General features: G+C 34.4%; 1 protein-coding gene across 7 annotated transcripts in view; it reads left to right on the top strand.

Annotated features, from left to right (window-relative positions):
* Lrp1b (low density lipoprotein-related protein 1B) overlaps window positions 1-26,443 on the top strand; it is a 2,058,309-nt gene that overhangs the window by 1,976,309 nt on the left and 55,557 nt on the right. For all 7 annotated transcript variants that reach the window (XM_006498463.4, XM_006498461.4, XM_017319348.2 and 4 more), the window contains 4 exons: window positions 12,101-12,217; window positions 13,501-13,674; window positions 15,714-15,839; window positions 19,762-19,926. In XM_006498463.4, coding sequence (XP_006498526.1) covers window positions 12,101-12,217; window positions 13,501-13,674; window positions 15,714-15,839; window positions 19,762-19,926 — 582 coding nt within the window. The remainder of the gene's footprint in view (window positions 1-12,100; window positions 12,218-13,500; window positions 13,675-15,713; window positions 15,840-19,761; window positions 19,927-26,443) is intronic.

Here is a 26,443-nt window from a genome sequence, read left to right as displayed (position 1 = left end):
TTTTTGAGCATTATTCGAAAACTGCCAAAGTTGTTAGTAAGTTCTTACATGAATAAAATTTTGACAGATTCCAGCAATCCATTTAGGTATTATCACAGATATATGTTTAAGTTACTGAAATATATGGTAATATTTATGGAAGATGTCTATTGAAATGAACTGAAAGGTGGTGGCAAATCTAACTACTTTCTGTAAAGGCCAGGTTCCATAATGTCTGTACTTCATATTCAGTTCTTTTTATTGCTATTCTATTCTTCTTCCCTAAGGTTATCTAATACTCCTAGCACTGTTCTCTCAGCACCACCTTGATAAATCTGCCTTATCTGAATGCCCACTGAATGTTTCAATAACTTGCTATATCTTTCTACTGTGCCATATCAAAATTTGATGTTTAAATAATCATATATTTACAAACTGTGGGAATCCAAAGATTCTGTACCACCCACGCTACTCAGTGCACTCTAGTTAGAAGAACAGAATGATTGTTCATATGCATGACTTATTTTGATTTTTATTTATGCTTGGTTATCTTTTGTATCTTAAAATAAATTTGGGAGTTACATTTCATTGACTTTAAATTTGTTTTGTGAATTACATTTAACTCTATTGGTTTTACTCTTCATGGAATTGAAAAGTTGAGGGATTCAGTCTGTCCTCATACATCTATCCTTCAAGTACCACGTGCTTCTGGAGGTGAAGAAAAAGTTTCTAAACTCATGAAGCTTAGGCCAGCTATTGTGAACCTTATGCCATAGTAGAAATTATAGTGCATACTTAAATAATTTATACAGTTATAATTACTATATAGAAAAGCACTATAGAATGGATATCTATTTGGGATACTATTTCCTTATGATTCTCCAGAACTTTATCCTATAATTTGTTGGTTAAGGAATAACCTGCATAGAGGCAGCCAACTATGTTAGATTTTGTTCACTATGACTGACGCAAAAGGGAAGGTTATTTTTGCTCAGGGTTTTAAAACTTGCTAATGGAAAGCATTGCTTGTGTCTGAGGTAAAGGGTAATAACATGGTATTAGCAGTGTTTTCCTGATATTACTCCCCCAATGGAAGAGATGAAGCAGAGAGAAAAAATGACCAAGGACCAGGTGTGACCTTGAAAAATCTTGCTCCCAAATACCCACATTACAACCTCCAACAGTACTACCAGATTTCCTTTGTGTTACTATGATAAAATATTCTGACCAAAAGCAAATTATGGGAGGAAATTGTTTGTTTGTTTGTTTGTTTGTTGATACATATTAGCCACATTTTCACTTTTCCTCTCTGCCCAGTCCATCAGCCCCATCTCGCCTTTTCCCTGCAGTTCTAATCATTTCTCCTTTATCTTCAGAAAAGGCCATGCCTCCCATGGATATCAACCAGTCATGACACATCAAGTTGCAATAAGACTAGGCTTCCTCTCCTGTTAAGACTGGAAGGGCCAACAGATTCAGAGACACTCCCTGATTCCACTATCAGGAGTTCTACAACAAGCTATACAACACTAAGTTATAAACAGAGGTCCTAATTCAGTCCCCTGAAGGCTCCATGGTTGTCAGTTCACTCTCTGTGAGTCCTTATGGGCCCAGACTAGTTGATTCTGTGTATTCTATTGTGGTGTCCTTGACACCACTGGCTCCTCTAGACCTCCTTTCACATTTTCTGCAGGACTCTTCAAGTATTGCCTAAAGTTTGGCTGTGGGTTTCTTAATTTCTTTACATTAGTTTCTGGATGAATCCTCTCTGATGACAGTTGGGCTAGGCACCAATATAAAAGTATAGCAAAGTATCATATAGGAATCATTTTATTGACTTTTTTCAGTCAATGTTGGTTCTATGGTAGCTCTCTGGCTATTTGAGCCTCTGGTTCCTGGCAGTGTCAGAGGCAGGCTCATTCTCACAGCATGGGTCTCAAGCTAGACCAGTCACTCATTGGAATCTCATACAATTTCTGAATCAACTTTACCCTAGCACATCTTGTAGGCAGGACAAACTGTTGGTTCAAAGTGATGTGGCTAGGTTGGTGCTCTAGTCCTTACACTTGAAGTCTTACCTGGTTACAGAAGACTGGTAGCTTAACCTCCAGATCCCTTATTACTCAGAGTATTAGCTAGGGTCATTCTTAGCGATTCCTGGGATCTTCAGTTGTACAAGGCTTCTAGTTTGTTCTAGAGATTCTGTCCATTCAAGTTTTATGTCCCAGTACTCTCTCCATCCTTTTTCCCACTACCTGATTCTATCAGTTCCCATCCTCATAGCTCCATGCTTGTCCACTCTCTATTTCCCTTTCAGAATTAGATTAATGCTCCCCCCCACCCCCCCATTGAACTCTCCTTGTTACTTAGCTTATCTGTGTCTGTGGATTATATCATGATTATCCTGTACTTATAGCTAATCTCTAATTATAAATGAGTACAGTTTGTTTTTCTGGATCTGGGTTACTTCACACAAGATGATATTTTCTAGTTTCTTCCATTTCTCCAGCAAATTTCAGGATTTCGTTATTTTTAACAAGTGAGTAATACTCCTTTGTGTAAATGTACTACATTTATTTTATCCATTGTTTAGTTGATGGACATCTAGACTGATTCTAGTTTCTGGTTATTATGGGGAAAAAAAAGCTGCTCTGAACATTGTTAAGAAAGTGTCCTTCTGGCATAGTGGGTCATCCTTTGCCCAGGAATGGTATAGCTGTGTCTATAGGGAGATTGACGTTCAGTTTTTCAAGAAACCTCCATATTGATTTCCAAAGATCCTACAAAAGTTTGCCCTCCCACCAGCAATAGAGGAGTGTTCCCCTTGCTTCACATCCTTTGCAGCATGACCTGACACTTGTGTTATTTATCTTAGCCATTCTGACATGATAGAATCTCAGAGTAATTTTGATTTCCATCCCCCTGATGGATAAGAATGGTAAATATTTCTTTATGTGCTTCCTGACCATATAAAATTTCTCTGAGGAGAATTCACCATTTAGATCTGTACCATATATTTTAAATTGATTATTTTGCTTACTAATATCTAGTTTCTTGAGTTCATTATATATTTTGGATATCAGTCCTTTGTCATTTTTGTGAGTGTGTTACCTCAATCAGGAAGATATTATCTAGTTTCATCCATTTGCCTGTGAATTTCATGAAGTCATTGTTAACAGCTGAGTAGTACTACATTGTGTAAATGTACCACATTTTCAGTATTCATTCCTCTGTTGAGCAACATCTGGGTTCTTTCCAGCTTCTAGCTATTATAAATGAGGCTGCTATGAACATAGTGAAGCATGTGTTTTTGTTATATGTTGGAGTATCTTTTGGCTATATACCCAGGAGTGGAATAGCTAGTTCCTCAGGTAGTAATATTTCCAATTTTCTGAGAAGCTGCCAGACTGATATCCAAAGTGGTTGTATCAGCTTGCATTCCCATCAGCAATGGAGGAGTGTTCCTCTTTCTCCACATCCTTCCCAACATCTGCTATCACTTGAGGTTTTGATCTTAGCCATTCTGACTGGTATAAAGTGGAATCTCAGGTTCATTTTGAGTTGCATTTCCCTGCTCACTAAGGATGTTGAACATTTCTTTTTTTTTTTTAATTAGGTATTTTCCTCGTTTACATTTCCAATGCTATCCCAAAAGTCCCCCATACCCACCCCCCCAATCCCCTACCCACCCACTCCCCCTTTTTGGCCCTGGCGTTCCCCTGTACTGGGGCATATAAAGTTTGCAAGTCCAAAGGGCCTCTCTTTCCAGTGATGGCTGACTAGGCCATCTTTTGATACATATGCAGCTAGAGACAAGAACTCCGGGGTACTGGTTAGTTCATATTGTTGTTCCACATATAGGGTTGCAGTTCCCTTTAGCTCCTTGGGTACTTTTTCTAGTTCCTCCATTGGGGGCCGTGTGACCCATCCAATAGCTGACTGTGAGCATCCACTTCTGTGTTTGCTAGGCCCCGGCATAGTCTCACAAGAGACAGCTATATTTAGTTGCTTTTCAGCCATTCAAGATTCCTCAGTTGAGAATTCTTTGTTTAGCTCTATACATCTCTTAAAAATAGAGTTAATTGGTTCTCTGGAATCTAGCTTCTTGAGTTCTTTGTATATATTAGATATTAGCCCTTCATCGGATATAGGTGGGTAACAATCTTTTCCTAATCTGTAGGTTGCTGTTTTGCCTATTGGCAGTGTCTTTTGCCTTTGCAATCCCATTTGTCTACAATTGAACTTAGAGCCCTTGGTGTTCTGTTCAGGAAAATTTTACCCGTGCTAATGTTTTTGAAGATCTTTCCACTTTCTCTTCTATTAGATTCAGCATATCTGGTTTTATGTGGATGTCCTTGATCCACTTGGACTTGATCTTTGTACAAGACACTAAGAATGTATGAATTTGAATTCTTCTACATGCTGACCACCACTTGAACCAGCGCCATTTGTTGAATATGCTGTCTTTTATCCATTGGATGATTTTGGCTTCTTTGTCAAAATCAATTGATCATAGGAATGTGGGTTTAATATTAGGTCTTAAATTCTATTCCACTGAACTACCTGTCTGTTTTTGTACCAATACCAGACTTTTTTTTTTTTTATCACTATTACTCTGTAGTACAGCTTGAGGTCAGGTATGGTGATTCTACCAGAAGTTCTCTTACTGTTAAGAATAGTTTCCACTATCTTTTGTTTGTTGTTGTTGTTATTCCAGATGAATATAAGAATTATATGCCCCAGTACAGGGGAATGCCAGGGCCAAGAAGTGGGAGTGGGTGGATAGGGGAGCAGGGTGGGGGGAGGGTAGAGAGAACTTTCAGGATAACATTTGAAATGTAAATAAAGAAAATACCTAATAAAACTAAAAAAACAAAAATGTTCTACCTCTGTAAAGAATTGAGTTGGAATTTGAATTTTGGTGGAGATTGCATTGAATCTGTAGATTACTTTTGGTAAGATGGCCATTTTTACTATGTTATTCCTGCCAATCTATGAACTGCTTCTATTTCCATTTTCATGTCTTTATCAGGTTAACTGTTTCTTTCAATTTATTATTATTGTTATTCTTTAAGGGATTTACTAATTTCCTCCAATTGTTTGTTTTCCTTAATTTCTTTAAGGATTTTATTCATTTCCTCTTCAAGTTTTTTTCTTATGCTTCAGCTATGTTTTATTATTCAATATCTGCTGTGGTAGGATAGCTGGACTCTGGTGGAGTCATACTTCCCTGGCTATTATTGATGGCTTTTTTTTTTCCTGAAATCTGGGCATCTGTATTTGAGGTGGTTTTAGGTCTAGGTTTCAGATTTTGCATTTGTCTTGGTTTGGTGGGAATTTTGTTTCTTGGTTTATGCTGCCTCCCTGGATCTTCAGAGTGTGTGTTGACTGAGTGGTCCTGTTTTACTTGATTGTCCAGCTAGTGTATTTATGGGTAATACTTGCAGGGGTTTTAAGGCTGGTCTTCTGGTAGGCCTGGCTTCTGGTTGAGCAAGAGATATTTGCTGGTGCTGGGGTCTGGGACACAGTGACAAGGTAGGTGGGAAAAGACAGGGGAATTCACAGGTGGGTTGGAATATGGGCAGGGGATGCTGCAGCTGATGTCCTGTTCTGACCCGAGAATTGGGTCTGGGGTAATAGAGATTGTGAGAGAAGTCTGGTTGTAGCCTATCCAGTCTTCTGGCAGGTGTAGCTTATGGTGGAACAGGGCAAATATGCTGGGGTCAGGAGGCTGTGACACAGGGATCAGACAGGAAAGAAAGACTAGGGTCTTTGGGATCCATAATAGGCCTGCAAATTGGGGAGGAGAAGCAGCAGCTGGTGTTCTGCTATAGCACTAAGTGTGACCCTGAGAATAGGCTCTGGGGTTATAGAGAGTAGGTGAGGTCTAGGTTCAGCTTATCTGGTCTTTTGGCAGCTATAGTCTGTGGTGAAGTAGGGGCTATTTACTGGAGTTGGGGACTGGGATTTGTCCCAGGAGGGCAGGAGAGCAGGAAGGTCTGTGAGATTCACAATAGGCATGCACACAGGGGAGGTAAAGCTGCAGCTGGTGTTCTATTGCAGCTGGTGGTATGTTCTGAACCTAATTTAGCTTTCACAAATAGCACCCTAATAGAAAGTGATAATGAAATACAATGAACTAACTGTTCTGAATTTCCATGTATGTATACACTATACACTTGGGAGTTATGTGCTTGTATAAAGACAGCCACTGGGATACTTTATATCAGAATACATTCACTGTTAATATATTGCTAATATTTTAGACTTAGCATTCTTCTCCATTTTCTTGGTGTATATAAAACTTTCTTTTAACCTCAATGTCAGACACCATATTAAAAAGCATATCTATCTTAAAGTCTCTTTGTATCCATGTATACACTTTAGTTCTTTATATGTTGTAGTTTTATAGAAATGTTCCATTTCTGTTATGCATTCAGAGTGAAAAATGATACTAAATATGTGACATACAGTTTACAAATTTATGGCTTATACTTTAAAGATAGTATCAACTAGGTGAACTTTTGGAATATAAATCAACCTGTCTCTGTGCAATTATGTGATGTCTGTATGTAATTGGTGCAGAAGTCTACACTCTAATCAAGTAGCTTAATACCACAACTCTTACTGCAAAAATTGCCACCATCATGAAATATCAGTTTGTGACAGCTGTTGGCACTTTATCAGCTATGCCTTTAATGTTACAATGTTACCCCTAATTAATATTCTATATGTCAAATATTGTAAATTATCCCCAAACATAATCAATATTCTCTATACTCATAAATATTTATATGTGAAAATTATATGTAAGTGTGTAGGCAAATATAATTAATATAGTTTAAATTTTGAATAATTACATTTATCAAAATATATAAATGAAGAATACAAAAATAAATATTTGCTAGTATTTAAGATTCTTGAACACTCAACCTGGAACTTGACATTTCAATTAAATTGGCACAGCACATAAATGACAAAAATTGAAAGATATTATCAATATCTTTAAAAATATAGACCATAATGTAAAGTACTGTATGTCAGTCATATGCTTAATCTGAATGGATAATAGAAATGTAATATTTCTATAACACCACAAGATATAGAAAAAATATGCAAATAATTATAATGAGACATGTTAGCTATTCATTTTAATGTGATGTATAAATTTGGTCTTAAAATAAAAATTTATGTACACATCAATATTTATGTACACAAAGAAAATGGTGATATAAATTACTATAAATTAATTAAAATATTAGGAATACAGAAACAATAGATGTATTTCTAAGCAAAGGCATCTCAGTGGACATATTTGAATAAGCACCCCATCTCCCATTCTTCTACATATAAAGTGTGAATACATACCATACAAAGTAGTAGTTTATGATATTTCATTATCATTTTCTATTAGTGTGAAATTTTTGAAAGTTAAAGTATCTTTTCTTTAAGTATCTTTGAAAATTTCAGAGTTAAAATAATTTTAATACCCCTAACATATAATGGAGGCCTAGGTATCATGGACAATACTATGCTGAAAGAACAACTCTGGGAATGGGATTCTGCTGTTCTGCATTACAGTCTACTGAGCTGTGATCTGTATCCTTAATGATCTTCCCCTGAGATGTACCCCAAACATATTTGCCAATACAAAGTGGTCATCCATGAAATCATATACATAGAAACAAAACTAAATGCTAAACTCAGCACATTGTGTGTATATATACACAAACACACACACATACATACATATTTATCAACAAAGACGAAGCAAGAGAGCAAGAATGAGGCAGAGGGACATGGGAGAGCTTGGAAGGAGGAGCAAGTGGAAGGAAGATGATGTAAATGTAATTTAAATTTCAAAATATAAGGTTAGATTTAAAAATACAGCACTTTGTTTTAAATATTCTATACTTCTATTAATTTCATAACATGTATATGTCATTTTCAGTTCAGATAAATACATTATTTTCTGAAGTGTTTTATTTTTATTGCTATTGGCAGTTTACTAAAAACAAGGGGGAGATTTTTTCAAGATGGACATGGACTTGCTATTTCATATAAACTTGACTTTTATGCTATCATAAGAAAAGTTTGTTGATTCCTTTGTTAACTTTCTAATTTAAAAGACAATTTTTTTTCTGTTTACCTAAAGGACTTAAGAAAAAGCATAGTCACTGATTTAAGGATTATTTGTAATCCAAATCCCACTTTTATAAAAGTTTTGTTCTTCGTTGTCAGTTTCTATTTTTGCATAATTCCATCCAATAGTCCACTTCTTGGCAAGAGATGATATGGTCATGTGTACTTGTAATAAAAACATGATACCTGTAATCTGTCACTTGTTAATCTCTTCCAAAATAAGCAAGTATAATCTAGAAATGAAAAACTAATTTAACTGAGGAAAAGTTTTGTTTTATTTACCTCTTCAGTCTATTAAATTCACAGAGGTGCAAGGTGGTCATCCTTTCTTCACCAAGGCTGGACTTAATATCAACAGTGGAAACTTGGATCATTTCAGAGCTCACATAACCCAGAAGCAACAGCAGTTTTAAAACACCAAGCTCCATGGCACAGCCTCCACTTTAAGTCATGTTGCATTATTCCTTAGAGAGTAGCTAAGCAAAGAACTTCTCTCTGTATTATTTAAGTATTAACACATTTCTATACTTAGGCTATGTCTCAACTAGAACTACATAATGAATTAAAGAGCATTATGACACTGCTTTTAATGTTATTGTGCTTTTCTTTTATACTGTTTAAGTCTAGAAGTTTTGCCTAACCCAAAATTGTCTTTTATTCAATGGACCTTCACATGGTCCCTTCACATCAACACTTTATGATATCAATCTGCTAAATTCACATTAATTGAAGGTGGATACTGTATTCAGTGAAAAGACTACCACACAAACTAGGCATCTGAAATAATTAAGACTCACTCCCAGTATTCATGTGTTGTAAATGATATTACTTTTTCACACTTAAATAGCATTACTCTTTAACTTAGAATATACATTGATGATATCTTTGCAAGAACATATGGGCAAAACTTCAATTTGTAAATTAATAACAGAGGAGAAACAACTTTTTTAAAGCTTTTCTTTTCTATATATTTTTAATTTTTTAATGATTTATTTTATTTATTTACATCCCAAATGTTGCCCCCCTCTTTCAGTCTCTCATCCCAAGAATTCTTCACCCCATTCCTTTTCCCCTTTGCATCTGAGTGTTCCCAATCCTCCCCCTCCCCCTGGCAGTAAACTTCCCTAGGACATCAAGTCTCTAAATGATTAGGCAAATCCTCTCCCAGTGAGGCCAGAGAAGGCAGTTCTCTGCTACATATGTACCAGGAGCCTCAGCCCAGCCCATATATGCTCCTCAGTTGTTGGCTTAGTCTCTGGGAGTTCTGAGGAGTCTAGAATAGTTGACACTGTTGGTCTTCCTATGGGGTTGCCATCCCCTTCAGTTCCTTCAATCTTTCCCCCTAACTCTTCCACAAGGGTCCTAGACCTCCATTCAATGGTTGACTATAAGTATCTGCATCTGTTTCAGACAGATGCAAGTGGAGGCTCTCAGGGGATAGCTATGCTAGGTTCCTGTCTGTAAGGACAGTATAGCATCAGTAATAGTTTCAGGGTTTGCTCCCTTCCTGTGGGATGAATGCCATGTTGGGCCAGTCACAGACATTCTTCCCTTGAGTCTCTGACCATTTTTGTCCCTGAATTTCTTTTAGACAGGAACAGTTGTGGGTCAAGAATTTTGAAGGGAGTTTGGTGTCCCTACTCCTCCATTGGGGTCCATGTCTAACTATTGGAGTTGGGGTCTTCAAGTTATGTCTCCCCACTGTAAGACATTTGATTTAAGGTCAACCCATTAAGTTCTGGAAGCCTCTCACATTCCAGGTCTCTGAGTCTTTCTAGAGATTGCTCCCACTTCCACCCCCACCTTGGCAGCTGTATTTCTATTCATTATCTTGGTTCTCTGGTCTTCTATCCTGTCTGCCCCCATACCTGATCCTACTCTCCTTTTCTCCTCTCCATCCCCTCTCCCAAGCAGGTCCCTCCCTCCCTCTGGCTCCTACGATTTTGTTCCTGCTTCTAAGTAGGAGTGAAGCATCTTCACTTGAGGCTTCCTTCTTGTTTAATTTCTTAGAGTCTGTGGATTATAGCATGTGTTTTCTATGCTTCTTTGTTAATATCAACTTATCAGTGATTACATACCATGCATTTCCTTTTGGGTCTGGGTTACCTCTATCAGGATGATATGAGAAACAACCTTTTAATAAAATATTACTTTAATTCTTTTTTTTGTGCACTCACAAAGACCTAGTATGAAAGTGATGATGAGCTAAGCAGTCTTTGACTGGCCTCAGTGAGAGAAACAGCAGCTAACCTTTGAGAAACTTGATGCCCCAGGGAGTTGGGAGATTTGGTGGGGTTGGGGTAGAGGTGGTGGAGATATCCTTTTGGAGACAAGGGGAGGAAGAATGAGATAAGGAACTTTTGGAGGGTGAACCGGGAGGGAGATAATGACTGGACTATTAAAAAGATTAAGTAATAATAATAATGAAGAAGAAGAAGAAGGAGGAGGAGGAGGAGAGATGGAGAAGGAGAAAAGAAGGAAAAGAAGAAAAGAAGGAGGAGAAGATGGAGAAGAAGGAGAAGGAGGAGGAGGAGGAGAAGGAGAAGGAGGAGGAATAAGATGATGAAGAAGAAGAAGAAGAAGAAGAAGAAGAAGAAGAAGAAGAAGAAGAAGAAGAAGAAGAAGAAGAAGAAGAAGGGAAGGAAGGAAGGAAGGAAGAAAGAAAGAAAGAAAGAAAGAAAGAAAGAAAGAAAGAAAGAAAGAAAGAAAGAAAGAAAGAAAGAAAACTTGACAAAAGGAAATATACCAACAGATACTAAAACCTCACATCAGGACTTTAATTCTCATTCTCTCCTATTTTTATTATCAGTCTTTGGTTGGCTTAAGCTGAAGCAAACACATAGGTGTCTCTCTACACTCAGACCAGTTCTTAATGGCTTCATTTTATCTAAAGTCCATGCGTATGTTGCATTCTGGGTTCTCGAGCTTCAAAAAGAGATTTAAAATAATGTTGGTTATATCAAGTTTAAACCATTGTGGTACAAAAATCTTCCATTACTCAAGACAAAAACTGAAATATTAGGTAAAATCATAATAAACTAACTATAATTAAGAACTCAGTAAATATGAACAGGGTGGTTAAAGTGACTTCACCTGTTTAGATAAGATTATTCTAATCACTTATTAAATAAATGTTACTTGATCTGAACTCATGTGTTCAAGTTTAAAGATAGAGAATTTCATTTTTACTTAGTTTCTACAGTACTGTGATATATGGTAGATTAATTTTATGATACTTTTTTTGTGTTTGTTTGTTTAATTTATTCACTTTACATCCCACTCACTGCCCTTCTCCTGGTCAGCCCCACCTACAATACTTTCTGCATCCCTGCTTCCCTTCTCCTCTGGCAGTTGCCTGCCCCACCCCCCACCCCACTGGGTATCTCCCTATCAATGCATTTCAAGTCTCTTTGAGGCTATTCACTTCCTTTCCCACTAAGGCCAGACAAGGCAGCCCAGTTAGAACACATTCCTCATATAGTCAGCAACTTTTGGGATAGCCTCTGCTTCAGTTGTTCAGGATCCACATGAAGACCAAGCTGCGCATCTGCTACGTATGTGTAGGCAGGTCTAGGTCCAGCCTATGTATGTTCTTTTGTTGGTGTTTCAGACTCTGAGAGCCTCAAGGACTCAAGGTTAGTTGGTTTTGTTGGCCTTCCTATGGAGTTTCTATCCTCTTAGTGGCTGCAATTCTTCCTCCTACTCTTCCCTAAGAGTCCCCAATCTCCATCAACTGTTTGTCTGTGGGTACCTGCATTTGTCTGACTCAGCTGATGAGTGAGTGAACCCTTTCAGAGGACAGTCATGCTAGACTCCTATCTGAAAGTACAATATCATTAATAGTATCATGGATTGGTACTAGGGAATTTTATATTTCTTAAAGAAAAATACTTATCAAGATTAAACATTGGAATAAAAACTTAATAGTAAGTAACCTCAGTTTCTTTGTATGTCTTGTCTCTGCATGTTGGTTTCTCAGGTCTGACTGTTGATCATTTTGGTGAACGCATCTACTGGGCAGACTTTGAGCTCTCCATCATTGGCAGTGTCCTGTATGATGGTTCCAGTCCAGTGGTCTCTGTCAGCAGCAAACAAGGTTTGCAGAAGTACTTTTGTTATTGTGACTACTAATTCATGACACGGATATAGATTTATAGAAATTCGCAACTTGGATTTCCTCTAATTCTTTCAAATTTCAGTGTTTATACTAATTGAAAGCTTCAACCCTACTACTATATTGAAGAGACCAAGGCAGAGATCTCCTCAGCTTGGATAAATATTGGTACTTACTGCCCATGTTCTGAAATTATTTCATTCTGTAAGTCACTTGTGATTAGTGTTGGCCAACACAAAACTCTTTTGAAATAGTGATGATGGGCACAAGGAAACATGAGTTCTTCATTATGTACATGGGTATTAGGCCAAGTGACAAGTTAGGTAGCAACCAGAATACCTCCCATCAAAATGCAGGGTCAGCTGTGCCATTTTTCTCTCTTCTTTTCTAAACATCTCCTATCTCCTATATTGTTTTCTCATTTTCTGGTTTATTCTGATTGCTTCATATTTTGTTTCCCTGGCTGTCAAGTATATTTTCTCTATTTTTGTTCCTTTGTCTTTCTATTCCTTTCCTTAATCTTTCCAAAATTTACCAGAAGTGCAATGTGACTGTAAAAAGATAAGATTGTTAACTCTCATGTTAACTAAATGTAACTTTGATTCACATAATTTTATAATAAAAATTGGAAAGATAAAACAATAATTGAATGACAAATCAATGGTATTTGATTAGACCATGCATTCATTTTCTCCTACCACCATTGCTTTGATTTTTTGTTCAGTTGCCATTCTTGGATACTTAAAAAATATTCCCTTACTTTTATTTTAGTCTGGTATAGTGCTACAAGGATAGTGAAAACATGGAGTATATATATATATTCTTGTTATTGTATGATAAACTGCTAAACAGATGATAGAATTCAATTTAAAACTTGATCCATGAGAAGTTTCTTTGTGCTACAGATGAGGCATGCCTTTGTTCTTGCCAACGTTATGGTAGAGACAATTATTTGGTATATAATAACCCCAAGCAATTTTAGATGAAGCTGCAAAACAGTAATGGAAATGTTTGTTCAATATGTTGTGACTGACATATTTACAACCTGTCAGCTATCATTAAAAGTTATTTTTAATTTTGAATTAACAAATAAAATCATAATCGGATCTTGGATTAATCTAGACACTTTTAAAATTTAAGTGCTTATACAATTTATATTAGTAAATAGTAATTATAAAATATAATTGTTTCATCATGCTATGATTATATAATGTATTTTGATGGTGCTCACACTGTAATTCATTCCTCGTTCTCGAACATTCCAGGTTTGTTGCATCCTCACAGAATTGATGTCTTTGAAGATTATATATATGGAGCAGGACCTAAAAATGGTATATTCAGAGTTCAAAAATTTGGTCATGGCTCAGTAGAGGTCCTAGCTTTAGGCGTTGACAAAACAAAGAGCATTTTGGTATCACATCGCTATAAACAACTAAATTGTAAGTAAAATATTTCAAACTTTTTATGTCTTTTAAAATAATATATTTATAATTATGGTAACTATGTCTGTATTTCTAATATACTTGCTCAGTTTGTCTTGGTTTCTCCAGAAATTTTAAATCAGCTATCCACTTTTGCTATAAGAGATGTGAACAAACTACTGCATTTCTTAGGATTAAAAGTTGTTCATTAAAAATAATTTTAAAACCTTGTAAATATTTGGATCTCCCATGAAGGTATAAACATGCAACAGTAGTCAGTTCACAATACTGTTATTAACAACCGTTGACTACATATCAATAGCACTACAGCTTCAAGAATGTTCAGAGAACTCTTTCATCAATTGTGTCGTCTCTGATTTGTTGTTTATCGTTTTTTATAAACACAGATCTTCAATCTAGAAAGGATTTATTAAATAAATCATTGAGAATTGAGATGTGAAGCAATGTTTCAAACTCACTCAAGAACAAAAGTAGGATTGAAATTTTAAAATGATGTACACATCAGTGTTAATTAAATTGTTCCAATTTATTTATAGTCACTCCTTATGGCTAATGAAATCGATTTATACTTAATATTACAATTATTTGTAAAGACAACTATATTTATTCAAGTCATTGTGACCTAATTCTAGCAAGACATAAAATTCCTTCAATACCTCCTTATATGCTACTGCCCTTCCTAGAAGCCTCATATGTTGGGTCCATGGTTAACACAAGGACAATTTATGCTACCTTGTAGTTCTGCCTAATTCATAATCACCAATGAGCATGGTGAAATCTGCAATCTAAAGTTAATTTATTACTATTATAAACATGGTAGTATATGGGCACTGGACCTTAGCAGAAAGGTTCTGTGGTCTGGTTCGAATAGGAAACACCATGAATCACCTTTGACCACATAAGACGCTCATTAGCTAAACCTTTAGGTAAGATAAATCTAGTACTGAGTCTCACATGTATGCAAACAACTACACAGTAAGCAGGGACCATTTTAACGTGTTTCGATTCATACCCTTTTTTAAATTTTGAATTTACAAAGAACTGTGAATTTTGTGTCTTTGTGATTATCAATAATAATTTATTTTCATTCATTAAAACTGTATAGTAATTAAAACTGTATGATAATTATAAATTAAGTTTTGGATCTCTAAACACTTCAGTAGGGGTGCTTTTTTATGAGCAGGGAGGTCCACTGGTAATTTGAAAAAGTGAGAGTTCAGCAAAATGCTCAGTTAATAACTCCAGAGCTAGAGAAAGTACCCAAGGAGCTAAAGGAATCTGCAATCCTATAGGTTTGAACAATATGAACTAACCAGTACCTCCTCCCACCCCCACCCCCCGGAGCTCGTGTCTCTAGCTGCATATGAATCAGAAGATGGCCTAGTCTGCCATCAGTGGAAAGAGAGGTCCATTGGTCATGCAAACTTTATATGCTTCAGTACAGGGGAACGACAGGGCCAAGAAGTGGGAGTGGGTGGGTGGGGGAGCGTGTGGGGGACTTTTGGGATAGCATTGGAAATGTAAATAAAATAAATACCAAATTAAAAAAAAGAACATTAAAAAAAAAAAAACTCCTTGTCTTATAAGCTCAATTCAGACTAGTCACCTAAGGTTGACTCTTGAATATTCTAGAAAAGGCAATTACCAGAGCATTATTCAAAAACTTCCAGTGAAGAAAATAATCAACATAGATAATTGTACATGAACTGAACCAGAAAGGAAGCAGTGTAGCTTCCAATTCAAAACTAGACTAACTTTATGCAGAGGTAATCCTGAAGTTATGCCACATGTATTAATTAACAATTTTCCTTTTATAATGGACAAATTTCCTATTAATGAAGGTATTATATAATGATTTTTACTACTTATAAAATAAAATACTAATATTAAAATGTGAGAGCATCAGTAAAAAATTGTTTTGCTTTTTTCTTCACATTGATAATTCATCATTTCAGCTTGCAGAATTTTATGCTTTTGAAATTTCTCTCAACCTTTATCTCACGTGTCTCTGTTTTCCTTAATTTTATTTCCATCAGTACCCAATCCTTGCTTGGATTTGTCATGTGACTTTCTCTGCTTACTGAATCCTTCTGGAGCCACATGTATCTGCCCAGAGGGAAAATATATGATGAATGGGACCTGCCATGATGACAGTCTGTTAGGTAGGTATTCACTGTTATTCTATACAGTCAGATGAATTATTCTATAAACAGTGAGGATAAATTTACGAGTTTTGTAACTGAGCAATATTACCTTTCCTGACAGTTCATCCACCATAGTGTCAGGTGCTCTTGAGCTTCTGTGAAAACAGTCCTCTCTACCTTTCTTGCCTGTGTCAACAGAACTCTATACATTCTTCATGTGATCAATGGATCAACAACTGAATAGTTACTCTCAGAACCAAATGTACAATTAATTAGTTCTTATTTTATAGATGATAATTTGAGGATGATGTTCCTATATTGATATAAATTCTAGCTCCAAATCCATTTATACATTCAATGTATTTATTTTTAATTCCTTTGATTATATTATGTAAGCAGGACATTAATTTGGAAAACACAGACTACTTTAGAAATTACCTTAAGTTTTCTGTGAAATATTATTTACATCAAGTACTATAGAAGTTAAAATAATACTAATATATATTTCAATTTTATAAGCAAGACATAACATTAATTTATAACCTAAGGTCAAATTTAGAAATAAAGCTGACAGTATTTCTTCATGTAGGTTATATTCTTGAAGTATGAATTTAGAATGATCAGCCATTTTTAAGAAAGTGGTATTTTTAAGAGATAAGATTCAAAACCAAACAGTAAGATAAAAAAGAGAAGGAAAAGTTTTCTCTTGCATACCCAGTAGATAAAACCCTTGCAAACTTAGGGAATTAGTCATAATTCTATTAAAAGAAAAACCCGTACTTACCAAATTTTATATCACAGACAAAAACAGCATGTTCCCGTGCATTTTTGGATCACAGCAAGCATTTTGAATTGAAAGATAAATTTAGGATGTCTTCACAGCAGGCTTTCTTACTTGTTTTCTTCTGTAAGAATTCACTGCTCATTCAAGTATCATATCTTCATCCTCATTTGCCCTCTCCAGACTACTAGCTCCTTGTTTTCCAATGTGGGTGGTAGGTTGCATTCAGTTTAAACAACTTAGTTAGAAATAGTCTAAATCAAATATATTTTCCCTTTTGTAATGTCCACATTTTAAACATTGAATACACAAACCTGAGGAAACTAAAAGATGGAATGATGAATGTTGTACACAAATAAATGGTGTTTGTCTGCACAGCAACAGCTGTTACAGTAGGGGCCAACTTTCACTCCTCCTAGGATTAGGGTGATCATAAATTTTGAGTATCATTAGAATTTCCTATATATTATTTTGGATTTAGATTTTAACTGAAGACAGAGGAAACTCTGAAATGACATGGGATTAAGGTATATAGAGGATATCCTGAAACATTCATACTGTCAGGAAAAATATGTGTGACAGAAGTTTGCAGCTCCTAACAGAGAGTTCCAGGTCATTCCTGGTGACAATTGCTAATTGTCAGGCAGCTAATGAACAGATTCTGTTACTGGCATATGATGACCCTTAAGTTTTGTTAATCTCCTATCATCTAGAGTACCTATGGTCTTATTTGTGCTGTGAAAATTAAGTATTTTCAGATGTGACTACTTTATTTTTTTTTCCTGGTTAAGTGAAAGATCTGTACTGTGTGGGAGTTTGCGGTGTATGCAAACACTCAGAAACTGAGTTTTTTAAAATGCCAACTACTACTTTCAAGTGAAAATACATTATCTCACTAGCCTCACTCCCATAAATCAATAAGCTGTGCCCTCACAGGAACTTCCTATGTTCCATTTCTACTTAAGTATTCAAGTTTGTCTTTGTCTGTATAAATAAAACAGTGTGGTGGGAGTTTATATATATTTATATATATATATATGTAATTTTGTGGTGTAGGTAAGCCCATGTATCTCTTTTTCTAATATGCATGTTTGGTATAGACTCATTCTTCAGCTCTTCAAGTTAGTTGCATTCCTTATCTACTATTTTTAAAAGATGAACACACAATATTTTAATTTTCATACAAGAATTTTAAATTCAATATTACCCAGCTTTGGTAGAGCACTTGCCTGTTTTTTTCTTTTTCTAAAGCTGATTATAGCTGTGGTAGCTTAGCTTCAGATTAATATTTAGTTAATGATAAATACAACCTTCTGTTTGAATATAAAGCTATAATGGTAAGTTTGAAATGACTATAACTAAAGTTTCATTTTATCAGTGCCATGTGCTATTTTAAAATTGTTCATGTCTAATAAATCCTAATATTGGGATATTCATTCCCCATCATGTATAGATTTTAGATGCCTGTGTCATTCATGTATAATGTCTACAAATAGACATGGTTGGGAATTAATCTTCTGAAAATGTTTTAAATGATTATCTCAGTGTTCTTATTCAGAACCCCTTTTAGGGTTTGTTTTTGCTTATTCTAAATTCATTAGACATAATTTGGGATGCTATAAATAAAGCAGATTACCACAGTGATTATTTGATCTCCCCATCATCAGCACACTGTAGAGAATCCATGTTCCACTGCAATGGATACTTTATGTTAATATTATCAGAGCTTTATTATCCTCACTTTCCCTCCACCTGCATGTATCACTGATTTCATTTTACTGTTCCCTCAGAATTTTTCCACCTTCGTTCAACATACATTGCTCTGCTTAGGTAATCCTCATTCTACACAACCAGTATAATTCAAAAACATCTTATTCATCCTCTGACCAGTTAACAATCAGTCAGTACAATTAATGTCAAGCTCACTAGGCTCTTCAAAGTATTTATATCTGGGCAAATCTCTAAAACATAGTGGTTTTCTCATTCAATCTCTCTTCAGAAACTTGTTTACTGTCAACATTCCTTCACACTCATTGAACCTGGTCTGGTCAGACATTCTTTTATTCTATCCCAGGATCTAGATTTTACAAATACACTACCACTAGGTGCAGTGTTCCCAGTAAACCTCATGAACAGTCAAAAAATAATGTTTAGAAATAGTATTATTTCAACAATTTGTGGGATTGTACCCATATCCAATGTAAATCTAATTTTCAGTGCTTCAAAATTTTTCTGTGCTAGACAACATAGATAGATGGAATAACTATAGGCCATGTTGTTGCATGAATGCATTCATTGTGTATACTAAGAAATTAAAGAGACATGGTTCCATGTAAAATGTGGGAATAAAATTCAAAATCTGAGAAAGGAGATGATGGAGAGTAATATTAGGTGATGATTAAGGATGATTAAGGATAGGCAAAAGGATACATGATTAATTATAGGGACACGAAGCAAATATTTTTCTAGTTCAAGGTGCATACATGAATTCAACTTGGTTTGTATTGAATATTAAGAACCACTTTGTTCTCCGAAACCTCCATTGTGTATTACCTATCTGAGGCAGTGCTGCAAAAAAAAATGGCTGTTCTTTTGAATTCCACTGAACCTCATTGCTCTAGGAATTAGTCATGGCTAATAACTGAGTACTTGTGTCACATTGACCCACTTAGGAAAAGTGACGTTTTTGAAATTAGGTCTGGGGTGGGTATGGGGGACTTTTGGTATAGCATTGGAAATGTAAATGAGCTAAATACCTAATAAAAAATAGAAAAAAAAGAAATTAGGTCTGTGGTGAGTAGTTATTCAAATTGAACTTTTTTTTCTCTCCTATTTAAAACTGCATCAAATCATTATTTAACAATGTTATATAACATGTCATTTATACTGTGCTTAATAAATCATAATATTAAAAAGAAAATTATCCATCTAAAATATATTATCTAGGAATTTTTGGTTAGTAATAATAAACATAAAGATTAATAACACCTTTAAAGAAGTAAATGTATGTTAATATTTGCTTTTACCTACTGTATATTTGCTCCAATTTCAAGTTTCATGTTGTATAAAAATTTTAATATTCAAATATATGTATTTTTTAGTATTATTTGAAGCATTCCTAAACAACATTTTTGTCTTTTTTTTTTTCCTTATAACTAGATGATTCTTGCAAACTGACTTGTGAAAATGGAGGAAGATGCATTTTAAATGAGAAGGGTGATCTGAGATGTCACTGCTGGCCCAGTTATTCAGGAGGAAGGTGTGAAGTCAATCATTGTAGCAATTACTGTCAGAATGGAGGGACCTGCATACCATCCACTCTAGGTAAATATCTGAAACAACTGTATGTGCAAATTACTCGCATTTTCTTAATAAGTAAAATGTGTGAGGTATAAAGCCTAATAATCGTCATCTAGTTGAAATCATCAACTAAATTTAAAATTAACAAAGTCAAAGGCATTTATTATATCACAAATCATATCACAAAGTTAATAATAGCAACATACACTAATATGGATTAGCATGTACCTGTGGAAAGCACAGTGCTTGAAGAAGAATCAAAACTGCTATCATTCTAAGTGCTTTATAATAGTCATTATAAATATACATAATGATATATATACATATACCTTGAAAACTAATAAAATTCTATAATTATATAAATATATAATTCTTTATGATATACATACATATACATATATATATAATTTTAGTTCATTTTTCCTTCACTCTTTTTCAAACCTTATCTTCCTGTGCCATTTGTTCCAGTTCAAATTGATATTTGCATAGTGTGAGAAATGTGGCTATACCTTGCTTTTTTGCAGGTGGATACGGAGTTTTGTTGCCATACTTTATTGAATAGGCTTTCATTTTTGTGCATGAGATTTTGAAAATTTTGTAAAACAATATTTCATAGATGCTCAGACATATAATTGCAGTTTTGATTGTTTTTCATTGATCTACATAATTTTCTGTGAAAGAGCCATAATGCTTTTATTACCATAACTTTCTAGCTTAGCTTGAGGTCAGGTAATATGTTTGTTTGTGTGTGTGTGTGTAGATAGATAGATAGATAGATAGATAGATAGATAGATAGATAGATAGATAGATACATAGATACATAGATACATAGATACATAGATACATAGATAGATACATAGATAGATACATAGATAGATACATAGATTCATAGATAGATACATAGATAGATACATGGATAGATAGATAGATAATAGATAGATAGATAGATAGATAGATAGATAGATAGATAGATAGATAGATAATACATGTGTGTGTATCTGTATGTGTATATGTGTGTATACATTACCTGTGTGTGTGTGTGTGTGTGTGTGTGTGTGTGTGTGTGTGTATATATGTACATATTTATTGGTGTATATTTGTATATGCTGTACACATGCATTTCTGTGGATGTTATTTTCTGTGCACATAAGTGCTAGAGCTTAATCAAGTATACTGTTCTCTGTCTTACTTCTTGAAATAGGGTTTATTTGCTGATTAAGCTCACCATTTTGATTATTCTGGCTGGCTCATAAGACTCCAGAATCTACCTGTCTCCACTTTCGCAAAGCTATGTTTATAGGCACATACCAAATTGCCATACATTTATGTGTTGGCTGAAGATATAAATTTGAGTCCTCTTGCTTGCAAAGGAAGCACTAGACTATGTCACCATCTCCATCTCTCTGGACTTTGCTTTCTTTGGAGAATTGTTAGCACTAATTCAATTCCCTTGATTCTTATGGGTCTTACTATGTTGCTTACATATTCACATATATTCTGAGAATATTTTGGATACATATATATTTATAAATGTGCCTGTTTCTTATGAATCATTGAGTCTTTTATAATATCAGTTTAAAAGTATTCAATGTTGATTTTATCAATTTTCTTGAAGTGTGTGTGACAATTTCTCTTTCTCACTGATATTATAATTTTGGATTTTTTCCCTTGTTCAACTTTGTTCACCTTATTATTTTTATCTGATTAATTCTACTTGTTGATACTTTAGCCTCTATTTTTGTAACATGCAATCATTTGTATTACATCTTTCTATTTGCTACATTGGGGTTTTTACATATTTTTGCTTTTCTAGAGAGTAATATTTACTTATAAGTGAGTAAATGCCATGTTTGTCTTTGTGGATTTGGGTTACCTCACTCTAGATGATACTTTCTAGTTCCATTTTCTTGTGGGCAAATTTCATGATGCTCTTGCTTTTAATGGCTAAATAATATTCCAGTGTGTAAAATTACACACCTTTTTAATCCATAAAAATCATTTGTCTTTAATATCACTCAGCATCAATGACCCAGTTGCCCAATAAAAGGCACAGGCTGAAAATATGGTCATAAAAGAGGAACCATCATTCTGCTGCATAAGAGTAAAACACCTCAACATTAAAGATAGACATTACCTCAGAGTACAGGGCTTGAAATAGATTTTCCAATCAAATGGACCCAAGAAACAAGCTAGAGTAGACATTCTAATATGTATTAAAGTAGTCTACCAAGGAAAATTAATCAAAAGGCTTGGAGAATATCACTTCATACTAATCAAAGGACAAACCTACCAAGATGATATCTCCATTCCGATTATGTCCCAAATGCGAAGGTACACACATTTTATAAAAGAAAAGTTACTAAAGCTTAAATCACATATTGAATGCCACACATTAATAGAGACTTCAGCACCCAACTCTTACCAACGGACAAATCATCCAGACAGAAACTAAACAGAGAAACAGTGTAACTAGCAGACTCAAACATTCCTAACAGATATCTACAGAACATTTCACCCAAACACAAAAGAATATACCTTCTCCTCAGCACCTCTAGAACCTTCTCTAAAACTGGCCATATACTTGATCACAAAGCAAATCTCAACAGATACAAGATTGAAATAACTTCCCGTATTTTATCAGAACACTGTGAAATAAAGCTGGACTTCAACAACAACAGAAACCACACAAAGCCTCCTGGAAACTGAACAACTCAGTATTCAGTGACCCTTGGGTCAAGGAAGAAATAAAGAAATTTAAGAAATTCTAGAATTCAATGAAAATGAATGAACACATCCAAACTTATGGGATACAATGAAAGCAGTGCTAAGATGAAGTTTGTAACATTAAGTGCCTTCATAAAGATATTTCTCTTTGATTTTTTAAAAATTTAACTTGCAACTATAAAATCCATTTACAACTGCCTAGCTTGTGTCTGAGAAGCTCTGTTGGCTTGTGTTCTTAATTTTGACTCTACTAACATCTAAATTTTGTCAATCATTTCTTCAATTTCTTCCCTCAAATCATTCACTCAAATTTTGCACTCAAAACTGTTCAGTCTCTAAATATTTTTATATCTTCTAAGGTTAGTATAGCCAGCAGTTTCCATTTATATTCCATTGAGATCTAATAAAATTCTGAAGGTTATTTCATTTGTGTTGTTTATTTAACTGTTTTGTTTTTGTACTTGGATATTAAAGCTTGATTATTGACTTGTAATGTGGTCAATTTTGGAGAGTGTTCCAAGTGTCACAGAGAAAATGTGTGTTTTCATTTTCATCCTTGAATACTATGAATATTTTTAACTATATTTGATTTATTGCTTAGTTTAATTCTGAGGTTTCTTTACAGATTTTTAATTTAAAGAATGTTTCTAAAGATGAGGATTGGGTTTTCAATCACTCATCAGTATTGTGCCTGGACCTATGCAGTATTTTATTCCCCTGAGTTTTTGTTTTATGAAATTGGTCCAGAGATTTAGTGCATCAATGGTTATATCTTCTTGGTGAATTGTTTCTTTCTTAAGAATTCAATGTCCTTCTTTATATTATCTTATCTGTTTTAGTTTGAAGTTTGCTACAACTTCTCTTTGTTTGGTAATCTTTTTATGTTGCCATTTACAATGTTGGAATATCTTTTCCGATCTTTGTGTCCTTTTTGGAAAACCAGATAACTAGATCATGTTTTCTAATTTATCATGTTAGTTTTCTTTAGGTAATTGAAAAGTTAGGCCGGGCATGGTTAAAAGTTAGGAATATTTGCATTCAGAGTTATAATTGAGAAATATTTTCCATTGTTTAGTTTCTACTGTTTGTTGTTATGGTTAGTTGGTTGGTTGGTAATTCTTTTCTTCTTCTCCAAGTAATTTTAGATGTTAAGCGATATACTTTATTGGACATGATTCTTCCTTCCCTGTTCTCGGTTTCTTCCATTATTCCCATGAATTGTATTTTAACGATCAATACTATGTGTAATATTGCCCTTCTGTCCATAGCATTCAAGAATTTCCCAGCAGTGCAGGATTAGTTGTCATACTAAGCTTGTGTTTGTCCTGAAATAATTGTAATTCTATATTTCAATAGGTAATTTGTCCTAGTATAGTAACTTGATTTACACTATTTCAAAGCAAGTTATATATTATTGTGGACTTCTTAGTATTTTTTTGATTTATTATTCTGATGTTTCGGCCTTTGTATGAAAGTGGACATTTTTCTCTTCAGCTTTCAGTACTACTTCATTGCTTTGTGTAGTTGACTAAGAAGATAGAGAAGTTGCTTTAATATCTTAGAGAATTTTAAAAGTGTGCCTTGTACTTCTTAATTTTCCATTTATATTTTTGTTTTTGTTTTTTTTTTTTTTGAAAATTGTACCCTAGAGTGGAACTGTTTTTCTTCTCTGTCTGTCTGTCTGTCTGTCTGTCTGTCTGTCTGTCTGTCTGTCTCCTCCCTGTCTCTCTCCTCTCTCTGTAACTCTGTCTATCTATTAGCTTGCTCACTATGGGCAAATGCTCTATTCACCATGCACTGTCCCCTGTGGCTCTCTGGTGGAGACTTTATCCATCTCTGTTTATTCACACATTCACTGTTCACCTTCAGTTGTGAATTAACTACTCAGCAGGAAGTCCTTTTGCATGAATGCACATTTCTGATGATAATAGGCTTGTGTTTGTGGTTTGAGTCACTCAAGAATGAATGCCTTCGATAAATCTAGAGACTTGCATATCTGAATTCCCTCTATGTCTTAAAGAGAATTGGCATGGCCACTTTTTTTGATTACTATTCCAATTGGAAGAGTGGTAATTTATTTTCAAAACTTTAATGAAAGTGAGTAGGCCCTCTTATGTTCAGCCAGGTTTTTGCCACCCAGTTTGGTTCACCTTAGAAGCAAATGGATTTTCTAGTGTTCTTTATGTAGATGCAGTCAGTAGGACTGAAAGCTTCTACGTTTTCTTTCCTAAACACTTTTTAAATTTTTAGTCATATTTTAAGATCTTTGACATATCAGCTCTCAGTAATTTAATAAACTCAGATTTCCAGAAACTAAAAAAAAGAAAAGAAAAGAAAAAAAAAGTTAGGTTCTTTTCAAATGAAAATAAACTCCACCAGATCCTTTGATTACATCCTTTTTGCCATCTAAATGTATAACTACTCTGTAGGAATTGTAAAATCTAAGACATTATATGTCTTTTTTTTTCTTTTTTATTCACTTTACATGCCAATCACAACCCTTGTTCCTCTTCTTCTCCCAGGCTCACCCTTACAAATTCCTCTTCTCCATATTGCCCCCTTAGAGAAAAGAATAAGAATTCGATAAAGTTGTTTCAGATAAACTTTAGTAACATAGGTTCAGTTTATTTGAAGAAATAAGCATGGCTTTGGTAAACTGTTTTGAGATTTAATCATTTAATAGGCATGAGCTTTTTGCTAAGGTAATAAAAGCAGTTGAGTCTTGGTAGGTTGAGAAATTCATATGCTAATTCAATATTTTGACATCCTAATTTATAGCTATTTTATTTAACTTATATAAAATCTATACTGAGAAACATCTGTAAAGTATGGAATTTGTTATATTTATATTAAAAATCACTCATTCAGATGTTTAAGCATAATATGTAAATTGTATCTACATACCTAATTTACTAGATCATGATGTCCACAGTTATTTGGTCAAGAAAATTATATTATATATTTAAGTATAAATTAGTTATCATTTAATTTCAGTCTGAGACACAGCTGAATAATATTTTATAAAGTACTTAAATATTTGGATAGCAATTAAATCACTTTAAAAGGGTTTTTATATATAAATATGACGTGTTAAAATGTTTGTGTTATAGATTGAAAAAAATCTAATTATCTTTATAAACGTTGTTTTGTGAAACAAATCTCAGAGATTATAACATAGATTTATTTATTGTTGGTTTACTTGCAGTTATACCTTTTGTAAAATTCCTATATGGACATGTATAACTAAGACTTGTATCAGACTTAATTATATTATGACAGTTTTATAGAACAATAATAATTAAAGAAAGGGAATATTAGTATTTAAAGAAATATGCCTGAGAGATATAATTCAATTTTATTTTATTTTATTTTATTTTATTTTATTTTATTTTATTTTATTTGGCTTTTTTCGAGTCAGGGTTTCTCTGTGTAGCTCTGGCTATCCTGGAACTAACTCTGCAGACCAGGCTGCTCTCGAACTCAGAAATCTAAGAGGACACCCATGTTAGGTTATTGTCTGAAAGTACAACATGGCATCAGTAATAGAGTCAGGGATTGGTGTCCATCCATGGATGGATCCCAAGTTGTGCCTGTCACTGGACGGCCTTTCTTTCACTCTCTGCTCCATCTTTGTCCCTGCATTTCTTTTAGGCATGGATTATAGCTGCTTTAATTTTAAAACACTCATGGCTTAGCCACTAACACACTTTTATTTCTCTGACTGGCTCTGTTGGAGAGATTGTCAAGCACATGTGTAGATTCCCTTCTTCATTATCTCTATCAAAGTGCTTCCTTCATTATATTAACATAATTATTT

Source organism: Mus musculus, chromosome 2, assembly GCF_000001635.26.
Source record: "Mus musculus strain C57BL/6J chromosome 2, GRCm38.p6 C57BL/6J".
Lineage (NCBI taxonomy): Eukaryota > Metazoa > Chordata > Mammalia > Rodentia > Muridae > Mus > Mus musculus.
Note: the sequence above shows the minus strand (reverse complement) of the source record. Positions and strands in the feature narration are given on the sequence as shown.